The sequence below is a fragment of the Quercus suber genome, unplaced genomic scaffold, assembly GCF_002906115.3.
Source record: "Quercus suber isolate HL8 unplaced genomic scaffold, Cork oak 2.0 scaffold_512, whole genome shotgun sequence".
Taxonomy (NCBI): Eukaryota; Viridiplantae; Streptophyta; class Magnoliopsida; order Fagales; family Fagaceae; genus Quercus; species Quercus suber.
Window position 1 is genome coordinate 247,443 of NW_027069961.1, and position 13,803 is coordinate 261,245.

Here is a 13,803-nt window from a genome sequence, read left to right on the forward strand (position 1 = left end):
ATTTTGCTTACTTAAAATTTGTCATGTAGATGTTAAATGTAATAAGATTTTATTGTACTTGACACTATATTTTTGTGAGATATATTACTGCTAGATGGTTTGGTTTATATTACACTTAATGCAATTTGGATAAATGGTATATCACTCAATTATTTTTCATAAATCAACATTTTCTTGAATCACATTATTATTTCATATCTATTATAGGTTAATTGCACACAAAATTTCAAAATAATTAGTTGCCATTTATTGTTAAATTTATAAAGTTTTTCATTTATTGTATTTAAGTATACAAAAAATATATTTAATCACTCTTCATAAATTAGTGAGTTTTTAATGTCTAATCACCTTAATTTTTAGAAAGGATAATAAATCACCTTAAGATTTAATTAGCATGATAGTTGGAGGAAAGAAATTTAGTCCAATAATGGGATTACAAACTATTATTATGGAAGAATGGAATTGAGGAATATAACTTTTATAGAAGTTAATTATTCAAAAAAAGAAAAAAGAAAAATAAATAAAACTTTGGTAAAAGTTATCCAAAAGTCAAACTTGAACATATTCCTATCAAATGTTCATTTTATCCCATATTAATAGTAAGATAATTTACATTCATTCTCAAAAATTAACAAAAGAAAAAAAAAATTATAATTTTCTATTAACAAGAATGGAGGATCAATTAAAAACATAGTTTGAATTTTTGTTGTGCAAGCATTCTTACTATTTATTCCTAACTTTTTAGATGCATTCCATTTTTTTTAAAATCAAGTTTAATTTTTAATGAAATGAAGTAAAATAATTCCCATCTATACAATACTTTTATTCTTTCTCCAAAAATAAATCACTTTAATTTTTAATGAAAATTAATTAAAAGGATTCCAATATATACAATAGTTTTTGTGCCTTTCAGTGTTCACATTAAAAAATTAAAAATACCCACCCAATCAAATGACCGGTGGGCCACACACAAGCCCCTTGAGCACTCATATCTAATTCCATAACCGTATGAAGCCAGAAAAAACAAAGAAGACAAGGGGGTTTGAATCTTTGTTAAATAAAAAGCCCATTAAACATTGAATCCCACTCCGACTTCTTTAGTTACTACTTACTACTCATTTATTACACGCTAAAATGAAACAAACACGTGCTGAGTTAGGCCCAAATTCTTTGACATTGAATCCCTCTTTTATTTATTTATTTTTTGACTTTTTACATTCTGTTTCCAATTCTAATTCATTCACCCATAAAAACCTAAATTGTTGCTATTCAATTCTCATCACGTACTCTCTTTGCTCCCTGTTTCTTTTTTGCTATCTCTCTCTGATTTTTATTTCTGCACTTTTTTCTTCTTATTATTATTTATTTATTTTTATAAACAATAAAGAAATTTGATGATGATGATGATGATGATGATATGTGTGTGATTGTGACTGTCACTTTTCCTTGTATGTCTTGTCATACAGTTAAATAAAGAAGATAGATTAGATTAGATGGAGCGGCAGTAGCAACAGATTCAACATTTTTGCCATCCGGAGCATCCCTTGCTCTTCAATCAAGATGATAGAAGTGGAGAAGATTGCTATGGGTGCGACGAAGCAGTTTATGGTCCTAGCTACAGTTGTAAAGAATGCGATGATTACTGGCATCATAAATCATGTATGGTGTTAAAGATATATATTAGACATATATTAACCCAATGTAATATGCCCAAACTCATTCTTGCTTGTACTAGTAGTCTAGAGTTTAGTCACCTATATATACTCATGTTATGGTTCATTGTAACACAGGTTATTGTACTGCACTCTTATACAATAAAGATGTAGCCCTTAAGGGATTCCTTCGTAGATGTAGGCCGACAAGGCTGAACCACGTAACCCTCGTGTTCTCAGTGTTCCTATTCTATACTTCATCTTCCGCATCTACTCTAGCATACACAACATGATACAACACATTGCATTGATAATAATAATATTGTCTATTTAACATGGTATCAGAGCCAAACTCCATTCTTGGCATCAAACAAAATCTCTAGCAAGCAAAGAAGATTCTTATGTGCACACCACCATCAAAAGTCACATATGCTTCTTTGTTGGATCTAGACTCCATGGCATCTCGCAGCCACCATGACTCAGTGTTGTGTCCAAGATCCACAAACTCAAGCTCAACTTCTTAGATCTGTGCAAATCCAAGCTTCGCTTGATGAAACCAACACCATAGATGTGATCCACGACCTCCCGCGACCAAAACCCAGGAACCGGGAATCCAAAGACCTCCGCACGCGCCACCACGCGCTGACAAAGCCTTCAGTTGCTCCTCCCACGCGCTGCCGAAGTTCTCGGATTTCAGAAAAGATTATGGAACACGCGCCGCTCCTACGGTCTTGTAACCCTCCGATCTACGGAAACCGAGAAGCCCAGCAGCCAAAACGAAAACACGTGCCTACACACGCCTCCAGGTTTTCTGGCATCTCATGCACACGCCGGTGGACTACTCACACGCGCCATAGGTGCCAAAATTGCTGCCGAGTCATCCATGACGTCATTTGATGACGTCATCAAAGAGCCACGTCAGCCCTAGACACATCATCAGCCACGTCTCTAGCCACGTCAGCAGTGTCGCCTCATCAGCACCACGTCACCTAGCTGACCCTTGACCCAGACCGACCCGACACGAACCACCCGGATCTGATAGTGAGCACTGACTGTTGACCTTGACTAGGACTCTTTGACTTTGACTTTTTGCGTTGACCTTTGATCAAAAGTCAAAATTTTTGAAAGGGACTATCTTGCTCAGTTTTCACGTAGATTCCAATTTTGGACTCCATTTCTTCATTTGAAACTCCAAAATTGGTCAATTGGCACATTCTTTATTGTGGTTTCTTCAAGGCATCTCCAAGTGATCTACTCATACTTATCCAACCTCAAGTTTTCATCGAGCTTCCACCTTGAGTTTGAGGGAGGGTGTTGGAGATATATATTAGACATATATTAGCCTAATGTAATAGGCCCAAGTTCATTCTTGCTTGTACTAGTAGTCTAGGGTTTAGTTGCCTATATATACTCATTTTAGGGTTCATTGTAACACAGGTTATTGTACTGCACTCTTATACAATAAAAATGTAACCCTGAAGGGATTCCTCCGTGGATGTAGGCCGACAAGGCTGAACCACGTAACTCTTGTGTTCTTAGTGTTCCTATTCTATGCTTCATCTTCCGCATCCACTCTAGCATACACAACATGATACAACACATTGCGTTGATAATAATAATATTGTCTGTTTAACATGCGGAACTACCCCTTGGGTTGCACCATCCTTGCACCCAATCCATCCTCTTATTCTCTCTCGAATGGATAGAATATGGCCAAGACATAGAATTTAGCAATTGCGAACTCTGCAAAGAAGAGAAAGGTGTATACATTTATCGGTGTTCCCGCTAGGACTTCAACCTTCACATCACATGCGCTTCTTTACTGCCCACTTTGGAAGCTGAATCTGAATTGCACGACCACCCATTGATCCGCATTTGGAAGTGGATCACGTTCACTTGCAACATTTGTGGCAAAGAAGACAAAGGCATGCCCTTCCTGTGTAATACATGTGGCTCCTGGATTCATAGAACATGTGTTTATCAATACCCACATAGAGTCAAAGTTGTGCGTCACAAGCACCTCCTCCACCTCACCCATTCTTCTCTTGAATTCCATCAACCCGACTCCCGAATTTGTCAAATATGTGTTCAAAAAGTGGACACACGCTATAGGCTTTTCTATTGCTCCAGGTGCAATTTCATTGCCCACCTTGAATGTGCTATAGCCAAGAAAAACAGGGAGGATATAGATTTGTCAAAATTTGAAGATGAGGATTCAGAGGTCGATGAGTCCATTGACTTAACAGCACCTTACGAAGTCAAAAAATTCAATATAGGGAAGGACAAAACTTAAATAGACACAGAAATTGCACACTTTAGTCACAAGCATGATTTAAATCTTACTGATAAGGTTCAAAATAGCCAAAAATGCAATGGGTGCTCACGAGCCATTGTCCCTCCCTTTTATAGTTGTGCCAAGTGTAGCTTCTTTCTTCATAAATCATGTGCTAATTTACCCAAGAAAAAGCGACACCCACTTCATCAACACCCACTCATCCTTGTCCCAATGAAATCAAGTGAGTTTTTTGAGTGTCATGCCTGTGAGCGGGTTTGTAATGGCTTCTCCTATAAATGAGAAAGATGCTACTTTGATCTCGATGTTCAGTGTAGTTTGATCTCAGAAATCCTTGTCCACAAAAGTCATGAGCACCAACTTATCCTCTCCAGCACAACATATCAACAAAATTGCACTAGTTGTAATTCTAAAAGTAACCAAATATTTCGTTCTACTGTTTGTGAATTTGCTCTCGACTTCAAATGCGCTACGCTGCCATATACCACAAGCTACAGACAACATGAGCATCCCCTCACTCTTACTTATGCTGTTGAAGATGACTCTAATGAATACTATTGTGATATCTGTGAAGAAGAACGAGATCCAAAACATTGGTTCTATTACTGTGAAAATTGCAGCTATCCTGCTCATCCCAATTGCATTTTTGGGATGTACACAAATATTAGGTCTGGAGATGTTTTCCCATCTAACTGTCACTCACACCCCCTTACCTTCATTGTGGAAACTGAAGACGGTCCTCAATGCCACAGTTGTGGTGATCCTTGTAGAGAGTTTATCTTACAATGTGCCCTGTGTAATTTCTACATCCATGATAAATGTTTATGGAAATGACGAATGTGGTTTTAATTTTTATATTTATATTTTTGTCTTGGATTGAGCCTTTGTTTTTATTATTAAATCTAATGTGTTATTACAAATTTAAAAAATGGGCCTCGCTTAACATTAAGTGGACTGTTAGTGCGAATTTTTGTTATTATTCAATAAAGTCATATTTCCATTTTATTCTTGATATTACTTACCCCGTTAACTTTGTTAAAAAATAAAATTGAACAATTTATCATCAAACCTAAAATTTGACCCACTGATCATATATTTTTACAAACAACTGTAGTCAAAATCTGCTGGTCTAGTAGTAGGAAAAGTGTTGCATTCTAAAACTTCTGTTATATTTGATGCTCTGTAATTTAATGTGTTATTTTACCCATGATTGTTTGGCATCATTTCCATATCGGCTCTTATATTTTACCTTTTATAAGATCATGTATATATCCTAAAGTTTCTCCTATGATGTATCTTTCTCATGTTTTATCAATAGAGTTCATAATTTGGCTAGGCACTATTCCAAGTGATTATTTGATTTGGAGCAGTCTGTAATTGTTGTTGCAACATAGAAGAGATTAGTCCTTCCATTGTATGGGCATATCATGGTCAAGAATTATTTATTGGTTGCACTGAAATTTCTTCTCAAGATATAAATATTGTAATAAAATAGCTTAGTTGAGTTATATAGTGGCATTGAATGTACTCTAAAGTAATCTTCAAAACCTTGCCAGGCAAAGAGATTACTTCAAACTAGGTTTGATAAGTTCTGGGCTTAGTTTAAAAAAATGCTAGTTGGACCTTTCCTACTTTGAACAATGTCGTTGTTATGTAGCACTTCTAAAATTGTAAGGGAGAAACATTTATTATTACTTGGGTACTTGTCTTCAAAAACCATGCTTTTGTTTCTTTTCCCTCAATTAATTTTTAAGCATTCTACTTCTGGATTTCTGTCCAATTGTGTTATTCTTATTATTATTTTTAAATGATACTATATGGATATTCCTATTCTAATCCTCTAACTCTGTCCACTTTTTTCACTACCCAATTCTTATGTTATTTTTTTCAATCTCTTGATGACTGTGCAATTACCATAGTCAGCATTATTCACCACCATGAGACAAAGTGCTTGGCATCTCTTGAGCTTCCCTATACCTCTCTTCTTGTTCTTAAATGACTTATATTCATTTTTCAGAAGTCCTATACTAACATTTATAGTTGACATTTTATTCTTGATATTACTTACGACATTAACTTTATTAAGAAAATAATATTGAGATCTCAGATTCCTTTTGAGAACTGAGTTCAAATTTACTACAATTTATCATCAAACCTAGAATTTGACTGATTAATCATATGTTTTTGCCAACACCTATAGTCTATAGCTCTTGTAGTAAGAAAAATGCACATAATATATTTGATCTTCTGTATCCTAATGTTTTATATTACACATGATTCTTTGAATAGTGTCTCCTTATCTACGCTTGTATTTCACCTTTTAAAAAGATTCTATATATATATATATATATATCTCCTAAGTCTTCTCTTATGATGTATCTTTCTCATTTTCTATATAGTTGGACTAAGTACTCTTCCAAGTGATTGTTTGATCTGGAGCAATCTATTGTTGCAGCATCGAAGAAATTAGTTGGTTTTAGTACAGCATACTTGCAAATTGAGCCCTTCCATTGTATGGACAATATATCAAGGTTGAGAACTATTTATTGGTGGCACTGACATTTCTTCTCAAGATATTCGTATATTTTTAATGTGATTCCATGTTATACGGGAGTTTTCTGGCACCTAGCATGTTGTGTTTGGTAATCCTCATCATATATGGTCTGATATGGTACTAATAAGGGGGTCTTGTTAATTAGATGTCCTTTTAGAGTGCTTTTGATGTTTGAGAATTATTTCTTTATCTGAGTTGGGAAAATTGTATCAGTTAAGTTTGAGCCATGTTAGTATTGGATGGGGTTACACACTGCAGCTCTTAATTTACCAAATGAGTCTAATTGTGGCTGATTTGCCTTGGAAAGAAAGAAGTGTGCATCTTTTGAGTTTGGTAATGGACCCACTGGAGCATTGGAGATATAATGTCATCCAGGTTAAAATAACTCCTTAACCCATCTGTTGACTTGAGTAACATTGTAAGAGTTTATAATCAAAGTAAAAGCATGTACTATTATTCATTTGAATTGCATACAGTTTTTATGGCAAGAATGTGAAAGAAGCTATTTTCATTAACTTGAATTGGGAGGAAAAATTGTGAATAATTCTGTAATGGTGAATTTTCTTTATGACCTTTAATAATGGTTTGTTATTTATCTTGTTCATAATTTCTTTTATTTTTGCAAATGATGATAGCATGTATTTGTGTAATCTCTTAGTTCTCCACTTTGTAACTGGTTAGTGAGCTCTGAAGATGCGAAAGCTGATTAAAGTTGAAATAATAGTGCAGCTCAATGATTCATTTTATAACTCTGTTCTATGTAACAATCAAGGTTGAATTTTGAGAGCTCTTCAATCCACAATTCTGGTTTTCAAGTCAGATGTTTGTGGATAACATATTCTGATAGTACCCCACAGCTAATTGTTTTACCTGTTGAGAATCCTATGATTCCTATTCCCAAGAGACTGAAACATACACTTCTGCACAACATATAATTTCAATTTACCATACTCCACTTTTTAAGCCAAATTCCTATATATTTCTATATTTTTACTCCTTAATACCTACTTCATAGCCTTTGGCTTAATACAACCTAAACATGGGGACCCCATAAACATCCTTACTTCAAGGCTCTAAGCTTCTTCAAGGCTCTAAGCTTCTTCAAGGCTCTAAGCTTTCTTAATCCAATCTAAGAATTCTCCAATCTTGAATTGCAGCATCAGCGGTTGGGTTGCAAAATTCACAGTACTATTCTCTTTAGGTCTGCCTAGTGCTGAAGGCCCTATAATGTTAAGCCCTTTCTTGCCTGGTCTAAATCCAGCTCAAAATTGACGGTTATGCTGCTCTCACCCACATTGCTACTCTCCTCACCTAGAGTATGTGCTGCACGGTATTCTTGGGAAATACCCAAATTGGAAGTAATACACATAATGGCCAACTGTTTGGAGGTACTTACACATTTGTCTATCGCCCACACCCCATTTCTTTCATTGAGAAACTAAAGACCACTCTTAAATGTAATAGTTCTTGTGAAATATAGAGATATCAATGTGCCTTGTGTAATTTCTACATGCACATTGCACAGATTATGTTTATAGGAAGGAAAAATGTGTGTGAAATTCTTCAAATACAATGCAATATGTCCTTTGCATGTTCTTACCTTGTCTTTTTTCTCATATCTAATCCTAGTTTGCAACAGGATTTTCCCTCTTGTCATTAGAGTTTATCACATCTTTTTGTTGCATTGTACTATTGTAATTATCATTCCTGATGTTTGTAGAGAATGTTGGCACCTTTATAATTGTAATTATATATACCTAGCAAGGTAAAAATTGAGATTGTGGAGAATGAAGTATTCATGCTTTAGTTATCACAAAGAACTTCAGGGATAACTTTTGTTAGCAAGGGACTTATAAACATGTACTCCAAGTAATGCGGTTTTGGAGGATTTGATCAAAGACTTTAGTAGGGTGTCTTTTAAAGGAACTGTGTCTCATGCAAGGACGAAGAGATGAGGTTAGAAGGTATACGGCCACCAGATGTTACATTTCTGTCCTTGCTCCATGCTTGCAACCACGTTGGTTTATTTGAAAGGGGTATGGACTATGGAATTGTTGGAATCCATGGAGAAAGATTAGGGGCTAAGTCCAAGATCAGAACAATATGCTTGTGTTGTTGACTTGTTGGGTCTGGCAGGACTGCTTAATGAGTCAAAATATTTTATGAATGGATTACCCGAGAATTTTATAAGCATTGCTTGGTTGTTGTAGCATTCATGGTGATTCAGAGATGGAAAAATATGCTACAAATTAGTTGTTTTTTGTAGCACCCAAAATTCCAATGCCATATGTTTTATTGGCCAATTAGTATTCTTTTGTAGGGAAATGAAAGAGAGAACAAGAACTATTAAGAGAATGAGGGAAATGGGGGTGGCAAAAGAAACAGGTATGAGTTGGATCAGATTAAAAAGAAAGTCCAAAACTTTGTTGTTGGGAACAGAATGCATGCACAATCTGTAAACCTCTATAGGGTTTTGGCTAAGTTGTTTAGACACATGATAGATGAAGGATCTGCTCCATATAAGAGGTTCATTCTCTATAACTTGGATAAGATAGGAAGGAAGAACCATTGGTTTGATTTACTAACCACTAAATTATTTCTAATGTTCTGTGCTTAGTCTAGTAACCTCTTGGTGTAATTGGATGATTGGATTATTAGGTGACTGGTTTTAAGCTGGTTGAACTTCTAAATGCTTTTGCCCACTTAGTATACTTGATCGTTAATAACAAAATAGGGAGGGAAAGAAGTTAGTAGATGGTTCATAGAGTATTATCCTTTAAGACCCTATGTTCTCCATTTTTCTACAAATTTTCTGTCAGCTCAACAAACTAAAAGGATATGTAGTCATGCAAGTTTTTTATGAGGATCAATTTGTTATATACCTACAGCTGCGCATTTGATAAGCTAATGATGATTCTTGTTTCTTGACTTACCTCTTCTAAAATAAATGAATTTGGTTGTATAACCCCACTTAGTTGATTAAGATGTTTAAGAGGCTTTTGCCCACGTGTTGTGTTTTGATAAGTTTTGGAGTATTCAAGTTTGGTACTCAGGCCAATGGTTTGTCCTTTGGCTGCTACCGTTGTGTTTTCTCCTAGGAAAAAGATAATATAATGAGTAACCAAAATAATGAATTAATGAGGGCAATAGATTTCTCATGTTAATCTAATTCAAGCTATGGAGCATTTTCTTTGGTTTTGCTGGTTTGTTGTCCAAAAAATTGCCTTTAACAAGTTTCCACTAGAGGAGATGCATATGGTTTTGTTATCATGCTACTAGAGATGATGACATGAAAGAAGCCCTCAAGAGAACTATTTCCAAATGGACTTGATCTAAGGATTTGGGTAATTTCAGATATAGCATGAATTTTTCATATTACATTGTATTTAATTGCACTTAATACAAAAGCTTTGGGGATATTCTTGAGAATTTTTTTTTTCTTTTTTTTTTTTTCTTTTGTTTGTGTTACTGTTTAATGCAAGTGTTGCATATTTGTTTTGTTGGACAGGAATCAATTGAAGGAGCTAGTATTAATGAAACCTAAGGAATCTAGCATGTCAACGATCCTTTTGCTGGAAACAGTAGTTTTATTGATAGACACAAAACCTCCATGGGTTTGTAACATAGTTAGATATCTTTTTACAAAGAAAGACATTCACTCTGTTTAGGGAGACTGCTCTTACATGGAAGGTATGGTTTTATATCTACGTCTTTTTTTTTCATATTTTTTTGGTTTTCTTTTAGTTTTGCTAATCCTATAGAAGGCATCTTTCATTTGTGAGGCTTTCCCCTAATTTGTATCTTTGTGGTAGAAAAATTCATGGTTGTGAATTTAGTTGAATGGTGTTAAGGTATGTATACTACGTTATCGTGGTGTTAAGGTGTGTATCCTAACACTGCAATTAAAAGTTCTAATGATTGTCAAATTATGCTGAAAGCATTTATATTTGAGTTTTTCTTAACGTGACACCCTAAGATTATGCTTAGGGCCTTTCTTTAGCCTTACTAAGTATTCTTCCAAACTGCATCTGTTATTCAGTCATACTTGTATAGATATCTTAACTTTAGAACTAGGCATTGTATACACATCTAAAAAAATTAAAATTTAAAAAAAAAAAAAAAAAAAAAAAAAAAATGTACTCAAAATGCGGTGAACTGTCAAATGCAGTTAAGCTGTTTGATCATATGCCTGTGAAAGATACTGTTTCGTGGAATACGGTTATGTCTGGCTTTTTAAGGAATGGGGAGTTTGATATAGGTTTTGGGTTATTTAAACGAATGCGTGATTCCGGTTTATATCAATTTGATAAAGCTACTTTGACTACAATTTTATCAGCTTGTGAGGGACCCGAGTTTTGTTATGTGAGTAAAATGATACATGCTTTAGTAATTTTAAATGGGAATGAGCAGGAACTTACGGTGGGAAATGCTTTGATAACATCATACTTTAAATGTGGGTGTATTTGTTCAGGAATGCAGGTTTTCGATGAAATGCTTGAAAGGAATGTCATTACTTGGACGGCTGTGATCTCGGGCCTTGCACAGAATGAGTGCTACGAGGAAAGTTTGGAACTTTTTGTAAAGATGCGGTATGGATCAGTGGATCCAAATTTATTGACATATTTGAGCTCGCTCATGGCATGTTCAGGTTTGCAGACATCAAGTGAAGGGCGTCAAATTCATGGGCTCCTTTGGAAATTGGGAATTCAATCAGATTTGTGCATTGAGAGTGCACTAATGGACATGTATTCGAAGTGTGGAAGCATAGAAGATGCATGGAAAATCTTTGAGTCTGCGGAAGAACTTGATGAGGTTTCCATGACTGTTATCCTTGTGGGTTTTGCACAGAATGGATTTGAGGAAGAAGCTATTCAGATATTTGTTAAAATTATTAAGTCAGGTATTGAGGTTGACCCAGATATGGTTTCTGCTGTCCTTGGGGCATTTGGAGTTGATGCTTCTTTGGGTCTTGGTACACAAATTCACGCTTTAGTTATCAAGAAGAACTTCAGTAATAATACTTTTGTCATCAATGGACTTATAAACATGTACTCCAAGTGCGGGGATTTGGAGGATTCAATCAAAGTCTTCCATCGGATGTCTCAAAGGAACTCAGTCTCATGGAACTCTTTAATTGCAGCTTTTGCTCGTCATGGGGATGGCTCCAAGGCACTAGAAATGTATGATGAGATGAGGTTGGAAGGCATACAGCCAACGGATGTTACATTTCTGTCTTTGCTCCATGCTTGTAGCCATGTTGGCTTAGTTGAAAGGGGAATGGAGTTGCTGGAATCCATGGCTAAAGATCATGGGTTGAGTCCAAGATCAGAACACTATGCTTGTATTATTGACTTGTTGGGTCGGGCTGGACTTCTTACTGAAGCAAAACAGTTTATTGCCAGATTACCTGAGAATCCTGGTATAGAGGTTTGGCAAGCATTGCTTGGTGCTTGTAGCATTCATGGTGATTCAGAGATGGGAAAGTATGCTGCAGATCAGTTGTTTTCGGCAGCACCTGAAAGCCCAGCACCATATGTTTTATTGTCCAATATATATTCTTCTGAAGGGAGATGGAAAGAGAGAGCAAGGACTATTAAGAGAATGAGGGAGATGGGGGTGTCAAAGGAAGTAGGTATGAGTTGGATTGAGATTGAAAAGAAAGTCCAAAGCTTTGTTGTTGGTGACAAAATGCATGCACAATCTGGAAACATATATGGGGTTTTGGCTGAGTTGTTTAGACACATGACAGCTGAAGGATATGCTCCAGATAAGAGGTTCATTATCTATTACTTGGATCAAGATGGGAAGGGAGAGCCATTGGTTTGATACCACTCAAATATTTCTAATATTCTGTGTTCAGTCTAATAATCTGTCTATTGAATTGGATGGTTGGATTATTAGCTGGTTGGTGATTTAAAAGTTGGTTGAGCTTCTAACATTCACTATCTTTCATAGAAACAAAGTTTTGGCAAGTGTTGTATCTGTATATACTCATGGCTTATGTTAGCTGTTTGGGGACTTTTGGGGCGGAAGAAGAAAATGAAAGTTATATTTTTTAAATCAGTCAGGGTCAGATTTTAACCAAAAGATGGTTTGATAATTTTGATTTTTCTGGAAATTGCCGATGGTCTTTGGGCCAAATGTCACCTCCAACACCCATATAAGTATGGTTGGTTGGTGAGGATGGGGTTCAATTCCCCTTGGGTGCGTGAGTAACTTACCAAGAAAAAAAAAATAGTAATAGAAATTAAAAAATAACTGTTAAATTACTGATTGTCCCAAAATCTTAAGCTATCAGGAAATGATGAGTTTAAGCATTTAATTATAATTCTTACACTCTCCCTTACTTGTGAACCTAAACTTCTCCTTAATAAATGGGGGCCCAACAAGTAGGAATTTAATATTTTAAATGGGAGGTATAGTGAAGACAGGGATCGAACTCATGATCTTCTGCTCTGATACTACGTTAAATTATCACTTGTCTCAAAAGCTTAAGCTATCAGGAAATGGTAAGTTTAATCACTTAATCATAATTCTAACAATAACAAATTTTGGAAATTGTTATCTAAGTTTTGACATTTCATTGAGTTGGAATTTATCAAACTTGTCTCGAAGTTGGCAGTTCCTAAGCCTTTCTACTTCTCAGTATCAAATAGCTTATCCTTTTGCAGTCAAGAAATCAACACATGGATCTGAATTTTCGTGGAATCAATTATTCTGCAAAAGTATGTTTAAATGAGCACAAAACGGTCATGCCAAAAAGGGGATGTTTTAGAGGCATTCTCGCAATGTCACTGATATTCTTGTTCACTTACTAGATCATTGTGGGAAAATTCCTCCTAAGGGGGGTAAGGTGGTGACCATGAGGTTTATAGCTAAATCCAAATCTATTCAATTTATATAATATTTTACTTAAGAATTACATATATGATTTTGGATCCTATGTGAGTGGAATGGTGGAGTAAAAACCTAAATTTTGATATGCTTGGAAGATATGCAATATAATAATAATTTGTTTTCATGGTAGACTAGAAACGATGTTGCCATGCAATACGTTCAGGGTTGGGATTGGATGGCTCCTATATGGTGACTATATTTATTACCTTTGATTGTGGTTAATTTTTTTCCATAATGATATTGTTTCTTCTAGTTTCTTGTTGGAAAATAAGAGATGGTAGATGCCTATTGGTAAGAAATGATTAGAAATTTCATGTCAGAATCAAAATGAGACAGTTTACTGTCTATGGATGTTTGTAACATATTTTTAGATGATAGTGTCAGGATGATAATTCATTGAGAGATCA

The 13,803-nt window shown here is 35.3% G+C and overlaps 2 protein-coding genes across 2 annotated transcripts; both read left to right on the forward strand.

Annotated features, from left to right (window-relative positions):
- Positions 1-2,126: 2,126 nt before the first annotated feature.
- On the forward strand, positions 2,127-4,779 carry LOC136063328 (uncharacterized). The gene is made up of 3 exons (XM_065763529.1): positions 2,127-2,385; positions 3,950-4,168; positions 4,229-4,779. Exons 1-3 carry the CDS (start codon positions 2,127-2,129, stop codon positions 4,777-4,779), a joined length of 1,029 nt encoding a protein of 342 aa, XP_065619601.1.
- Positions 4,780-10,633: 5,854 nt separating this feature from the next.
- On the forward strand, positions 10,634-12,783 carry LOC136063331 (pentatricopeptide repeat-containing protein At3g05340-like). Its single transcript, XM_065763543.1, has one exon. The coding sequence runs from the start codon at positions 10,634-10,636 to the stop codon at positions 12,323-12,325; it is 1,692 nt and encodes a 563-aa protein (XP_065619615.1). The 3' UTR covers positions 12,326-12,783.
- The last annotated feature ends 1,020 nt before the right edge of the window (positions 12,784-13,803 follow it).